Below are 15,014 nucleotides of genomic sequence, written 5' to 3' on the forward strand. Positions count from 1 at the left end.
AATGCTTGTACACTGTCTTTTTTGAGACACAGTCTCACTCTGTCACCCAGGCTGGAGTGCAGTGGCACAGTCTCGGCTCACTGCAACCTCCGCCTCCAGGTTCATACCATTCTCCTGCCTCAGCCTCCCAAGTAGCTGGGACTACAGGCACTCTCCACCATGCCCGGCTAATTTTTTTTTTTTTTTTTTTTTTTTTTTTAAGTAGAGATGAGGTTTCACTGTGTTAGCCAGGATGGTCTCGATCTCCTGGCCTCATGATCCGCCCACCTTGGCCTCCCAAGGACACTCTATCTTGAACACCATCTGGGTCCACTGATCCCACCTAGCACACCCATGCCACACAATATGCAAATCCCTGATCAGAAGCACAAAAACAGAAACAAAACAAAAATAAAACAAAAAAACCCAAGCGTGCCTCCAGGTCCCAGCGTGCAAAGCTGGAATTGGACCACTAAGAATCCAGATGGTTCTAAAGTTACCCAGTTTTCAATATACTTTTACAGCACCAAATAGCAGAGTACCTAGTTTGCCACCAATCCTTAGTAAACTGGACTTTGAGGGTTTTCCTTGGTCACAGAAACCAGGGAACAGGGAAATATTGAAGGTGATTCTTCCATTTGCTCAGTAAACTATCTAAAGCATCTTCAGATCCAACTTGAAACCTCTTGATAGAAATCTAAAGTTGGTAGGCTTGGCTGGAATGTCAGTGCAAGAAAACCAGTGTCTTCCCTGCACCTCCTCCCTAATCTTTATTACACAATAGAAAATGAGTCCCTGGTCATTTAGCTCAGATATGAAAGACTGAAGTCATGGGTTGGCTCTGCATGTCCAGAGACTGCACTCCTAAAATTTACTAGTCATACTGCCGCATCATTGTACCCAAAGAGGACCCAATGTAAAGGTGGATAGAAGCACATTGTCATCATTGCCACTAGAAAAACAAAATTGAGTTCATTTCTCTGAAGAGTACAATTGTAAAAGATAGTAGGACATTACAGGTCAGCTTGTAGAAGAAGCACGTTAGAAGAAGTTTTGATATGTACCAATTTACTTCACTGTCGTGCTTTTATTCATTTAACTGATGGCAGCTGTGGTTTGCACAGCTGATACCTCTCATCTGGACAAAAAGTCAACTGATTTTTCCTGCTACTATCAAATAAGCCACAGGAGCAGAAGAACCAGAAGTTTGTTGAATAATTATAAACATAAAACAAAAAAACAGTAATAGTACCTTACGTGCACTTTTAAAGTACTTCCTCATGCACATAGCACGTTGTCTTTAGATCCTTCAAAGCTTCCTATTGCCTTAGAGGTACCCATGAGATGTACAGTGATAGTGATTAGTGATTAGGGAGGAACTGGAGGTTAAAAAACAAGGTGAACTTGTGACTGATTTTGAAAGGGAGTGTAAACTCAGTTCAAATCACCTTGTTTTCATTGCTTTAATTATATATGAAAAGGTCCTTCAGTTGGGGTCAGTAAGGTAGTAAGTCCTACTGAGTACCTGAAGCACTGCCATAGCCAGCCAGGAAGAGCTGTCAGTGAAACATGAGAACAAAACATAAGGTTCATTTTCCTATACACATACATTTTAAACGACTAGGCAACACAGCATAATGTTTAATGATGCAGGTGCTAGAGCTAGACTGGATGTGAATTCTGGTTCTTTCCATTGTTAGCTGCAGGACTGTAAGCAAATTACTAACTTTTCCATGTTCATCTTCCTCCTCTGTAGAATGGGAATGATAACATTGCCTTCCTCATCAGCTTGGTGTGCTGAGTAATTCATGTAAAATTAGTTAATTCGTGTAAAGTGCATAATTTAAAGTAATGCTTTGTGCAGAGTAAGAGCTCAATAAGTGTTGACATCATTATCATCATCATCATGCAAAAATCACAATGATCAGTTGCCCATTTGGCCAATTTTATTTTTTACAGTGGTGGAACAGGAGAAATGAATGCACACAGATAACACACTATCGCTGATTAAATATGCTATCAGCAACTGCACTAATATTAACTTATGATTTTATTATTCATTTTAATCAAAATTCTTGTGTGAACACATTTTCAAAAATAAAGTACAGTCAGACAATGCATTGTCTGAACCTGTATATTGCCTGTAACTTTTTAAGCACTAAAGATAAACTTTACCCAACTCATAATTATAGCAAGGACTGAACCCCTCTGTTTCAGTATCAAGTGTCCTGACTCGGTAATTGGTAGAATTAAGTTCTTATTCTGGCTTATCCCTGACTCAAGTATCCTGTGTCTTTATTTCTCCATCTACTTTATGAAGACAAAACAAATACACTAGAAGACAAAAGTTCAGCACCGAAAAGAAATGCTTAGCCTCAAACTAAGAGCAACAAACAATTCTGGTAGTGAATTTTATGGCAGTGATACTGTGTAAGAGACAAATCTGTTGATTTTGAAAACAAAATCAGGCAGTTCTAAGTGCTTCTTGCCTATCATCCACAGATGCCAGATTAATAAATCAGAAAATGTTCATGAAGACCTTTGTACTAGTCATGATATAAATATGTGTACCCTTGATGTCTCCTTAATAACAACAATAAAAATAGACAACAGTTATTACATGTTTACTGTACTCAGGCCACTTCACCAAGCCTTTGGGCCCAGAGATGATATCATTTGTGCCTTTTGTCTTATTCACAGCACCTGGCACAGTATCATTAAGACATATTTATTGGCTTGACATTTAAGAAATTTATACCAATTCCAAAACCTGGGAATAGGTTTGCAAGTAACTGTGCTTTGAAGCAGTGTTTTTCAAACTTCTGGTTATGACCCATGAGTAGCTTATGAAATTACTACAGTGGGCTAAAAATAGAATTTAAAATAAATGGAATAGAAAATATCAGCACATAGGGCAAGCAGCAAGTCAGTCTAAGTGTTGAAACTTATATACTCACATATAAATGTGTATATTAGCTTATGATAAAAAATGTATTTTTTACTTAGCTGTAGCTAAGATTTTCTGAAAAGTGCTACCATAGAGTCTTTTGAAAACATGGCTCTAGAGGAAAATATAAAGTATGATTTAAATATGTTTCTTCATAAATATGTTTATGTATGTACTTTTAAATACTTACTCAAGGTTTTTTTGTTGTTGTTGTTTTTAAAGTGGCTCACCCTTCTGCTTCTTTTTTTTTTTTTTTTTTTTTTTTGAGACAGAGTCTCGCTCTGTCGCCCAGGCTGGAGTGCAGTGGCCGGACCTCAGCTCACTGCAAGCTCCGCCTCCCGGGTTCCGGCCATTCTCCTGCCTCAGCCTCCCAAGTAGCTGGGACGACAGGCGCCCGCCACCTCGCCCGGCTAGTTTTTTTGTATTTTTAGTAGAGACGGGGTTTCACCATGTTAGCCAGGATGGTCTCGATCTCCTGACCTCGTGATCCGCCCGTCTCGGCCTCCCAAAGTGCTGGGATTACAGGCTTGAGCCACCGCGCCCGGCCCCTTCTGCTTCTTAAAAAGAATGGTTAGATTGATCTCCAAGCTATGTCCCTTTTCCCATCTGTCAGCTCCTTTCTATTACAAAGCTGGCCCCTGTTCCCCTGACATTAAGATGTTGGCTTTGAGATGTTTTCCTCAATTGTGCTGCTCAGCATTCACCGTTCCTCTGCCATTCTTTCTCTGCAACTAAAACATAGCATTTAGCACAGAGTCTGACAGAGTGTGGGTGTCTGTAAGAAATATTTGTTGAATTAAAGGTTGGTCAGGTGGCTGCCTGGAAGGACATAAATAGATTATGGCATGTAACAGAGTAATGCTAGCAGCCTACTTAGGAATAGAGTAACTCTGGCTCAGCTGTACACTGCATTCATTAACTGTCAGGTTCAATGTCCTGTCTGGACTCAAAGACTCCAGTTGCAAGAGAAAAGTCAAGTCCACTCCAAAAACAACTCATTCAAAGATGGGAGACATACCATCACCCTCAGACCAACAGGCACAGACAGCTCCATCCCCAGGATAACTATATGCCAGGAAGTGTAATGTTTAGGAATAAGGAAGCACTTAGGTATTTAAAATAGCTCAAATAATGACCAGTGTACGCATCAGTTTTCTGGTCTATTAAAAAAAGGTAGCTATGTTTGATAAATCCTTCCCATTCTTGCTTGAGATTTCTATTAAATCTCAGAAATAACTTCAAGACTGTTTTTCCCCCAGTCTTCTGCATTGACTTTCCAGGATGCAACAACACTAGCTAGCTAAGATGTTCAAAAACCAGAAAGTGCCTCTGAGACACACAGGCTCTATGGTATGAATCAGCCCATCTTTACTTTATGCACCCTAGCCACCCAAAATGACAGGCCCTATCTGTACCACCTTGAGGTTCCCAAGGTATGCTATCCATAAGTGCCTAAAACCAAAGAGCAAAGATGGAAGAGGAGATACTTGCAAATGATGGATCTTTGGTGACATAAGCTTATGACCCATGAGCCATCCATAACTACACTAGCTCCCACACTAGGAGATAATAATGGTAACTGCCATTTATTGGACATTGATCAAGTTTCAAGCCCTTGATTTTCATTACCTCTTTTTGTTCTACAGCAACCCACAAAGACTGTATTGTAACCCCCTATTTACTGGTTAGGAAATAGAGTCCTGGAGAGGAGAAGTGGCTAGCTCAAAGTCACACTGCTTGTGAGTGCAGGGAAAGCATCAAAGACCTGTCTAGCTTTAGATCCCATGCACTATGATATGGAGGGCGAGACTTCTTCATAACTCCTGCTGACCTTTTCTATCTTTCATTGTAAAATTCAGAACCATGAACTGACAAGGATAATCCCAGAGAAGAGTCAGGCACTTTCCAGAATTTGTGAGTTAACTGCTGCTCCTCTAGTCTTATTTATTGGAGAACAAGAAGATTTCCAAGACAGGGTGGATGAAATACTTTTGAAATGAATTGGAAAAAAAAAAAAACAAAACAGTTCCAAGGTTGTAGAAGGAAATTAAGACAAATGTCTAAGTACCTGCAGTGGAGAGCATGACTCAGAATAGGAGAAAGAGACATATTACACAATGAGAGTGGCAAGCGAGGCATTTGGATCTTCCAAATCAAAACATCCTATATCCCACGGATAATTAGGAGGAAGAAGGATTCACAGACTCCAGCAGATGTGAGGAATCTTCTCTTTGGCTTCGGCAAGGAGAAAAGTTACACTGGAAGTTGATGCTTCTTTGCCAAGGATATCAGAGGCCAATATGAATAGGACAAAGTGAATTTGTTCACACAATAAGCAAACATTTACTGAGTGCATATTGCATGCCAGGCACCATGCTAGGGCCAGATGAATGCAGAACGCAAGGAGTGAAGCAGTATAAGCCTCACAGAGCAGTTCAGATTGCCCAGTAAATGGAGGTCATGGAACTGCTGCATTAATCCAAAACATAAAACATTCTTTGCAGAAAGGGGCCCTCATGACAGGGACTTCGCAACCAGGCTTCCTCTGGGAAAATCCCTGTACAAAAGCAGAGCACCTAAAAGAGCCCTGCCTTAGCCAAGAAATAAATCCTAGGCATGATCTAAAATGCAAACTGGTCTTCAGGAAGAAAAAAAATTTTAATGGTAAATAAAAAAGCAAAAAAAAAAAAAAAAAAAAAAGCATTTGGATCCCATGGTGAAAGACACTAAAAGGAAATAAAGATATTATTTCAGATAGCAAAAATGAAATTCTGACTCAACATTTTTCAGTGATTCCAAAAACGAAGAAAAAAGGAAAGCAATTTAACATAAAACTAATTGCATCCCAGCACTTTGGGAGGCTGAGGCAGGTGGATCATGAGGTCAGGAGATTGAGACCATCCTGGCTAACATGGTGAAACCCTGTCTCTACTAAAAATACAAAAAAAAAAAAATTAGCCAGGCATGGTGGTGGGCACCTGTAGTCCCAGCTACTCGGGAGGCTGAGGCAGGAGAATGGCATGAACCCGGGAGGTGGAGCCTGCAGTGAGCCGAAATCACGCCACTGCACTTCATCCTGGACAACAGAGCAAGACTCCATCTCAATTAAAACAAACAAACAAACAAAACATAAAACAACTAATTGCAGCGTGATGTACTGGATTCAATTCTGGAATGGATAAAGACATTAATGAAAAAAAATTTCATGAAATGGAATAATGCCTATAATTTAGTTGAGTGTTATACCAATGTTAATTTTTTAGTTTTGATAAGTGTACCATGGTTATGTAAAATGTTAGCATTACAGGAAGCTGAATGAAGGGTATATGGAAACTTCTGTCCTATTTTGCAACTGTTTTGTAAATTTAAAAAACGTTTTTATTTTTAAAAGTTTTTAAAAACTGCTTCACAGGACACTCTCAGGTGACTTCTGATTTTAGAAGGAAATGTAAAGATAAGAGGGGTAGATAAGTAAGAAATGCAACATGGACTGGCCAGAAGCCATGGTTACCCACAGCCAAGCCCCAAGCCCCTGCCTCCACCCCCAGGTCAAAAAAGCTAATGAAATCATGGGCTACATCAACAGAACATAATATCTACAACAGACAGTAATAACACTGTGCTAGTTCAAACCACATAAGGAAAACCGTATCCCCTTCTTGGTTGTACCTCTGAAAAAGATTGTAGATAGAAAACAGAAAGTCTGCAATTGAGGGCTAGTTAGAATAATGAGGAAGAACTAGAAAGACAAAACTTAGAAAATATCTTAGCTCTCAGGGAGCATTTCTGTCTTGAACTTGAAGGGCTGCCCCATGTAGAGGAAACACTTGCTTTGTGAGTTCCCGAAAGTACAGCCAAGACCATGGTTTGAATTTACATACGGAGATTGATGTTGGAATTCAATGTAACAATTCTGACAATTTACCCTCAAAATTGAAGTCAAGGGCCACTGTGATATTGCGGAATATGTATTTGGTCTTCATCCAGTTTCTTGGCAAAAATCTACTAAAATCCTTGAACACTCCATAGTGATAAGAGTATCTTTTGTAGGCTAATGGTAACTGGGAGCCCCTAGGTTCTTTCAGGATGGGGGCTGGTCACTGGAAAGACCAAGGCATGATTAGAAGGTTGGGACTTTCAGCCCCATCCCCTAACCCCTAATCCTTCACCTCTGGGGAGGGGAGAGGGGCTGAAGGTTAAGCTGACCACCAATGGGTAATGATGTAATCAATCATTGCCTATGTAATAAAACCTCCACAAAAACTCGGAAGGACAAAGTTAGGAAACTTCTGGATAGCTTGAAATGTGGAGGTTCCTGGAGGGGTGCCTCCAGAGACAGCATGGAAGCTCTGCACCCCTTCCCCCATACCTTGCCCTATGAATTTCTTCACCTGTCTGTTCATCTGTATCCTTTAAAATATCCTTTGTGGTAAATGAGTAAATGTAAGTAAAGTGTGAGCTGCTCTAGAAAATTTAGTGAGCCTGAAGATGAGGTCCTAGGATCCACAATTTATAGCCAGTGAGCTAGAAATATAGCTGACAACCTACTACTTGTGATTGATTGACCTCTTAAGTGGGGTGGGGCCTGGCAGTCTTGTGGGATCAAGCTCTTAACCTGTGGGATCTGATGTTACCTCTAGGTAGACAGTGTCAGAATTAAATTGAATTAAGGGATACCCAGCTGGTGTCCACTGGAGAATTGTTTGCTATGTGGGGAAAACCCCTACATGGCTGGTGTCAGAAGTGTTATGTGGAGTGGAGAGTAGAGAGGAGAAAAAGCAGTTTGGTATTTTTCCCCTCTATCTTTTCAACTCCCCATGATAGGAAATGCTCAAGTAAAGGCTGGATAAGTATCTGATGGGAACTTGGAATGGATAAACTCCAAAGTGCCTGCCAATCTCAAGAGCCCGTGATTCTCTGGTGAAGGAGAAAACCACTTCTAGAGACTTATGTAGAAGTTTGTAAATGTTGCGGGGTCTCTCCTGGAGACCTTGGGCATCCAAGTTGCCCAGTGTCAAAAAGAAAATCAACTGACTCTGGCTACAAATTCCCTTCATCTGCTTGGGAGGCTGCTTCAAGGCCATCAGGAAAGCAGGGACCAGGACAAAAAGGCTGGCCCACACCAGAAAAGGGCACACAGCAGTTGCAGATGTCCTGAGTTTGGTATCCCACCCTGCTTTTGTGTAAGATCAGTCAGCATCACAGAACTATACATTTAAAAAATAATAATAATTTCAACTTCTGTTTTAGATGCAGGGCGTACATGTGCAGGTTTTTTACATGGGTATGCTGCATGATGCTGAGGTATGGGGTACAAGTGATCTGATCACCCAAGTAATAAGCACAGTACCCAAGAGTTAGTTTTTCAACCTTTACCCCCCTCCCTCCTTCCTCCCTCTAGAATCTTAGATGTAAGCCACCCTAAAGGTCATTGATACAGTATTCCACCAACTGTAATTAAAATGTTAAGGGACAAGCAGTTTATTTCCCATAAAGGCAATCCAGTCTGACCCTTTGTCAGACACAGCTCTACCCTATGTTGAACCAAAATCTGTCATTTCTTCCCCAGTACATGGGTGGGCAACCTTAGGTGTGACTCTCATATGTCCCTTGGCCTTATTTTTACTTAATACACCGAGTCTCTTTAATTATTTATGATTTAACAAGCTAATTACTCTCCTCAAGATTCTCTCTAGTTAGTCAATGACCTCCTCAAATGTATCATTTAAAATTAGCCCACATATTCTAAATGTGCTCTGAGCAGGGCAAAAAAAAAAAATATTCAAACTATAATTACACATTAGGGACAGTGTAGTTCTATTAATGCAGCATATGTCTTTTTGGCTCCTATTGGCTTTATTGCCAACTATAATCCCACGTGGAATTCGCTCAAAACAGGCACCATTTCATACAATTACAATTGAATTTTGGGAGATGATGGTTAGATTTCATCTTGCTGTCTTCGTGCAGTTCTGCTAGCTTGTCAAAATCTTTTTGAACATTGAGAGTATCCACTGCCACACCAGCCTTCCCTGACAGGTTTGTGTCATCTGTAAACCAAATAAACCTGCCTTCTGTGTCTTCATCCAAGTCATTGATAAAAAGGTTAAAGATACGGCCGGGCGCGGTGGCTCAAGCCTGTAATCCCAGCACTTTGGGAGGCCGAGGCGGGCGGATCACAAGGTCAGGAGATCGAGACCATCCTGGCTAACACGGTGAAACCCCGTCTCTACTAAAAAAATACAAAAAACTAGCCGGGCGAGGTGGCGGGCGCCTGTAGTCCCAGCTACTCGGGAGGCTGAGGCAGGAGAATGGCGTGAACCCGGGAGGCGGAGCTTGCAGTGAGCTGAGATCTGGCCACTGCACTCCAGCTTGGGTGACAGAGCGAGACTCCATCTCAAAAAAAAAAAAAAAAAAGATACTAGATCAGTCAGTCATGAACAAACACTTATCAAACACCTACAATATATATGTATGATACTCAAGACAGAAACCAGAGGAGGAACTGTATTTGTACTGGGGCAGATCCTAAAGTTGTCTGCTTTCTGTTAACAATGAGGTGGACTTCATTCCATGAAGATTTAATTCAACTAATTAGGTACTTCTTGATCGCTTACTCTTCTCTTGACATCATGCTAAGCTTTGTTAAAGGAACAAAGGAACCAAAAGCTACAACCCTGTTCTCTAAAAGTTTGTCCTCTCAGTCAAGAGGCAAGCTTTAGCACACAAAAAAATTTATGATACAAGACAAGTAGCATTGATATAATTGACAAAATGAGTAGTCCAGGTAAGATATTTGATTCTGATTGAGACTTTAATGTCACTTCATTTAAAACTACAAAAATAATTACAGGTTTTTAGAGTTGAAAGGGATAACAGAGGTCTTCTAGAACTACCCTCCTCTCCCACCTCATCAATATTACTTTCAATGAATGGGGAGTGCTGTCTCTTGAGTAGTTGTACTCTTTGTTAGATCTAATAATTAGAATGACATTCTAGCATTTCCTGTGTTAAATCAAAAATTACTTCCCTGTACCTTTCTATCTACAGTGTAAACACTCTATAATTTTGTTGAATAATTAAATGAATGAATTATAATTCTGTTCTCTGAAACTGGAAAAAATAGGTCTGATCTAATCATTTGAAGACAACAATTATGTCCTCATTCAGTCTTGACTTCTCTATCCTAAACATACACAATTCCTTCATTTGATATGCTTTTGAGACCTCCCCATCCCCACATCATTCTTGTCATTCATATTCTGACTCTGTGCCTGGCATAATACAAGCACTCAGGATATGTCTACTGAATGAATAAACTGGAAAGCTCCAATATGTCATTATCAGCCTCAAAGAGAAATTTCCATAACTGAACATATTGCTGAAAATGTGATCAGGAAGTGAACCTGTTGCAGTTCCCTGGTACTGAGCATTATAATTTTATTAATCTGTAAATGTTGCTTAGATCAGATAAGCTTTTGCTATTGCTTCTTCTTTTTTTTTTTGCAGAGGTAGGGGCGTGGAGCCAATCCACTAATGCCTCTTACTGATTTTGTAGTGAAGTAAAATCTGTAAGCCGTTAACACAGGGACTATGGAATAATTTAGTGATTAAGCCTCCAAACAAATGTTTATCAGGAAAGGCTAGACCACAGCATTTATTTCTATGCGAGAAAGCATATCATATGGGTTTCTATGTGAGAAACCCATATCAAATGAAGGAATTATGTATGTTTAGGATAGAGAAGTCAAGATTGAATGAGGACATAATTGTTGTCTTCAAATGATTCAATCAGACCTATTTTTTCCAGTTTCAGAGAACAGAATTATAATTCATTCATTTAATTATTCAACAAAATCATAGAGTGTTTACACTGTAGATAGAAAGGTACAGGGAAGTAATTTTTGATTTAACACAGGAAATGCTAGAATGTCACTCTAATTATTAGATCTAACAAAGAGTACAACTACTCAAGAGACAGCACTCCCCATTCATTGAAAGTAATATTGATGAGGTGGGAGGGGAGGGTAGTACACATCTTTCTATGGTCATGCTGGTATTCTGATCACCATAACACCTAAGCCCTTGGGAAATCAGAAATTCTACAGGATTTTGGGGAGGAAGCCTAAGAGGGTGGACACAGCAAGATACCTGGAGGAAAATGACAGGTTAAGTTGACCTTTTAATACCAAGTGGTATACCCATTAGAATGGGCCCAACTGCCCCTGAAGAAGATACTCCATAAGTTAGTGCCAGTGTTCCTGACAAGGAGAAATTTCCCTTAAATCAAAATAATAAATCCAGGAAAACCTAAGGCCAATAACACCAGTAGAGGTTGGGGCTTTCCTGATGTCAGCTTTCTTAAGGCTGCAAGCAAGGCCAGGCAAGAACCAACCTGGAAGGTAAAGGGAGCAGAACACAGCTGCTACAAAGATGCTAACACTGTCTAGTGGATGTCAAGCACCCGCATTTATTGAACGCCAGGCTTTTTATATGCATTCTGTCTCATTCTCCAACAGTAAACCTGTTAGTAGGTGTGATCATCACCATTTTATAGCTGTGGAGATTGAGGCTTAGAGAGGTTCCAAAATTTGCCCAAAGTCACAGCGATATAGTGATAAAACCTGGCTAAGTCACCCTACCTGTCTGTCTCCAAAGTTTTTGCACTTAAACACCATGCCATGATGCTTTTGTCTCACGTGTTTATTCACTCTTTAACAAAGAGTTTTATCAGACACCCTCAGTGCTCCATGCCTGTGCTAGGCCTGGGAGTATAGTGGTAAATAAGACACACACTGTCCTTCACAGAGTTTAGCACTCTGAAAAGAATAAGAAACAACCAAACATGTGACTACAATGAAGTAAATATCCCAGTAGCAGAAGTTAAGGGTAAACTCACCCAGCATGAGGGATTAAGAGACCTTCCCGATAAAGTTGCCTTTAGAGGGAAGCTTAAAGGATAAGCTAGCAGACAAAAGAGAGAGGGAAGGAGGCAGAGAAGGAATAGACTTTTAAGATTTGAGAGTGGGTGAGACACATTGACAGGTGCTAGGGCCTAGTAAGGCTGGAGTGAAGGGTGGGAGTGATCAGAATCTCCCAAACAGGCCAAAGAGATGGATAGAGTGAGGTTACAGGGGGCTTGGAAATGGACTGGAATTGGCAATGGCAAGAACTGGTAAGGTCACATAGATGTTACCTAATTGGATCTCACAGATTCCTATAGATAAGAGGAATGCTGGAGCTGTGCGGACCAACACTCCAAAAAGGCATTTCATGTTGAATGTAGTCAGTGTTAATTTAATGTAATTTGTCTGGCCTTGTGAAACCTGCCCTGTAAAATCTCTGAACCTCTCCTGTCTTCTCTCTTTCGCCAACCCTCAAGGCAGTAAGAGGGAGGGTTGAGTGGCTGATGAGGAGAAAGAACAAAATCATTCTAGTGCCTTACTTTATGTGACCTGCCAAGCCTTAGATAGATTCCATCTTTCCCACTTGACAAATGAGGAAACAAAAGCTTAGGACAGTTTGGTGATTGTGGTAGACTGAATTACTGGTTCCAATCCATCATTCTCTTTAAAAGTATTATGTATCTATACCTGGGCAGGGGTTTGTGGTGCATGGAGTGTATTTCTTCTCCTCTTGACTTTGGATTTGATATTGCCATTTGCTTTGGCCAATGGAGTATTAGCAGACATGATGTGTGCAGAAGCTTGAAATGTGCTCTGTGGTTGGGCATGCCTTCTTGCACTTTTACCACTATCTGAAGATCATGCCCTGCAGCTGCTGCTCCTCAAACCTGGATCCTGGAATGAATGGCACAAGAGTATTCCTAAACCTTGTCTACAGCCTGGAGCTAAGCTCAGCTGGGATCAGCAGACTCCAGGTAACTGGAAGCCTGAAGCAAAGTCCAGTTAACTCCAGTTAACCCAGACACATGTGTGTGTGTGTGTGTGAAGTGTTTATGGTTGTATGCCATGGAATTTGAGGGTAATTTGTTATGCACCATCATCATGGTAATCGCTGACTGATGAGAGATTTCTCCGAGCTTACAAAGAAAGTTCCTGGAATACACAGAACTGCCTTGCCACGGAGCTAGGCTGCCCTGGAGGCTGGCTCTTTAGGGAAGAAACAATGCAGACAGCCACCCAACTACACTCTACCCACCCCACCTCAGCCCTGCCCGCCACCTGGCACTCACCTGAGTCTGAGGCTGCTGGGCTCACCAGGCTGAGCAGCTCTCGCTCCTTCTCATAGTCCCCTTTGCAGAGCAGCTGCCCCTCCTTCAGAACAAACTCGTCACCCTTCTGAAGCTGTCGCTCGCAGACACAGCAGCAGAAGCAGCTCAGGTGGTATACACTCTTCTGGGCCCGCATAACAAACTCATTGGGAGCGATGGCCTCGAAGCAGCCCCCACATTTAACAGCAAACAGCCTGGCAGCAGGGAGAAAGGAAGTACATGCACCATGAGTAAAATCTGGCTTGGTCCTGGGTCTCCCCTGAAGTCAACAGCAAAAGGAGTTTCAAGAACTGGGATATGAATGTTAGAATGGAATGTACTTTAAATCCAGGTTAGTTATTCCCTATGGGCCTCCCCTGAAGTCAACAGCAAAAGGAACTTCAAGAACTAGGATATGAATGTTAGAATGAAATGTATTTTAAATCCAGGTTATTTATTCCTTGAGGAGATTGAATTGAAGCATGCAGTTGAGTCACTCAAAGGCTGAAGAAGGGTGTCTGACTAGATAAAGGAAATGTGGTACATATACACCATGAAATACCATGCAGCCATAAAAAGGAACAAGATCATGTCCTTTTCAGGGACATGATTGGCGCTGGAAGCCATTATCCTCAGCAAACCATTGCAGGAAAAGAAAACCAAACACCGCATGTTCTCACTTATAAGTGGGAGCTGAACAGTGAGAACACATGGATACAGAGAGAGGAAAACACACTCTGGGGCCTGTCAGGGGGTGGGGTGGGGGGAGGGAGAGCATTAGGAAAAATAGCTAATGCATACTGGGCTTAATACCGAGGTGATGGGCTGATAAATGCAGCAAACCATCATGGCACATATTTATCTATGTAACAAACCTGCACATCCTGCACATGTACCCCAGAAACTAAAATAAAATTAAAGATTAAAAAAAAGAAGAGTATCCGAATCAATGCCCAGAATTTATTTGCTGTGGTTCATGACACAGGGCTTTCAAAGGTTGGTCTACAGACCGGCACCAGGCAGGCTGTTCAGAATCCCTAGGGGAGCTTATTTAAATTATTTCAATCAGCAATAACAATAACAAAATTGTCCAAGCCCACTCCTGTGAGAGTGTAAAAGGATGTGCCCCAGAATGTGAATTCTTAACAAGTTCTTGAGATGTGTAAGAGCTTAGATGTGTAATCCAGTTTTTGAAAAATGGCATCCCAACTTCCCAGCCTGATATTCAATAGATTCAGCCTATCTCTCAAGACTTAACTCTTCTTTCATTTATTTTCAACAAAACAGTTGAGTATCTACTATATATGCCAAGCCAAAAGCAGTAAGTGCTAGTGATGTGAAGATGAATAAAGGAAAATCCCCCTCAGAATTGAGTTCAGGCTAATGGAAGAGATAGACATATCCAAATAATTAAAGTAGAGGGCTGTGGGAGTACAGAGCGGGAAATAACTAACCTGCAGGGAGTGAGTGGGGGGTGCATTTAGTATGTATTCAATAAATCTAAATCAAACACAAGACAGGAAGGAAGGCAGGCTGGCAGGCACAAAGGGGTGGGAGGAGGGACATTCCCAGGGGAGGGAACAGCCTGTGTAAAGGCCTGGAACCATGAACAGGCATGGATGCCCAGGTTGTAGGGTGCACTCCACCAAGTTAGAGGCAGGTACCTCCAAGAAGGTGGCAGGTGAGGTTAAGTCATGACTCAATCACACAGTAGGGAGCTGGACATCATCTGGCCAGCAATCGGGAGCATTGAATGGCTTTTTTTTTTTTTTTTTTTGAGACAGAGTCTTGCTTTGTCACCCAAGCTGGAGTGCAGTGGCGTGATCTCGGCTCACTGCAATGTCCGCCTCTTGGGTTCAAGTGATTCTCCTGCCT

The 15,014-nt window shown here is 41.4% G+C and overlaps 1 protein-coding gene across 1 annotated transcript in view; it reads right to left on the reverse strand.

Annotated features, from left to right (window-relative positions):
• LOC117075717 (LIM homeobox transcription factor 1-alpha) overlaps positions 1 to 13,348 on the reverse strand; it is a 47,841-nt gene extending 34,493 nt beyond the window's left edge. The window contains exon 1 of the mRNA XM_033198310.1: positions 13,122 to 13,348. Coding sequence (XP_033054201.1) covers positions 13,122 to 13,296 — 175 coding nt within the window. The 5' untranslated portion in view covers positions 13,297 to 13,348. The remainder of the gene's footprint in view (positions 1 to 13,121) is intronic.
• Positions 13,349 to 15,014: the final 1,666 nt, after the last annotated feature.

This window comes from Trachypithecus francoisi, unplaced genomic scaffold (assembly GCF_009764315.1).
Source record: "Trachypithecus francoisi isolate TF-2019V2 unplaced genomic scaffold, Tfra_2.0 Lachesis_group5, whole genome shotgun sequence".
NCBI classification, from domain to species: domain Eukaryota; kingdom Metazoa; phylum Chordata; class Mammalia; order Primates; family Cercopithecidae; genus Trachypithecus; species Trachypithecus francoisi.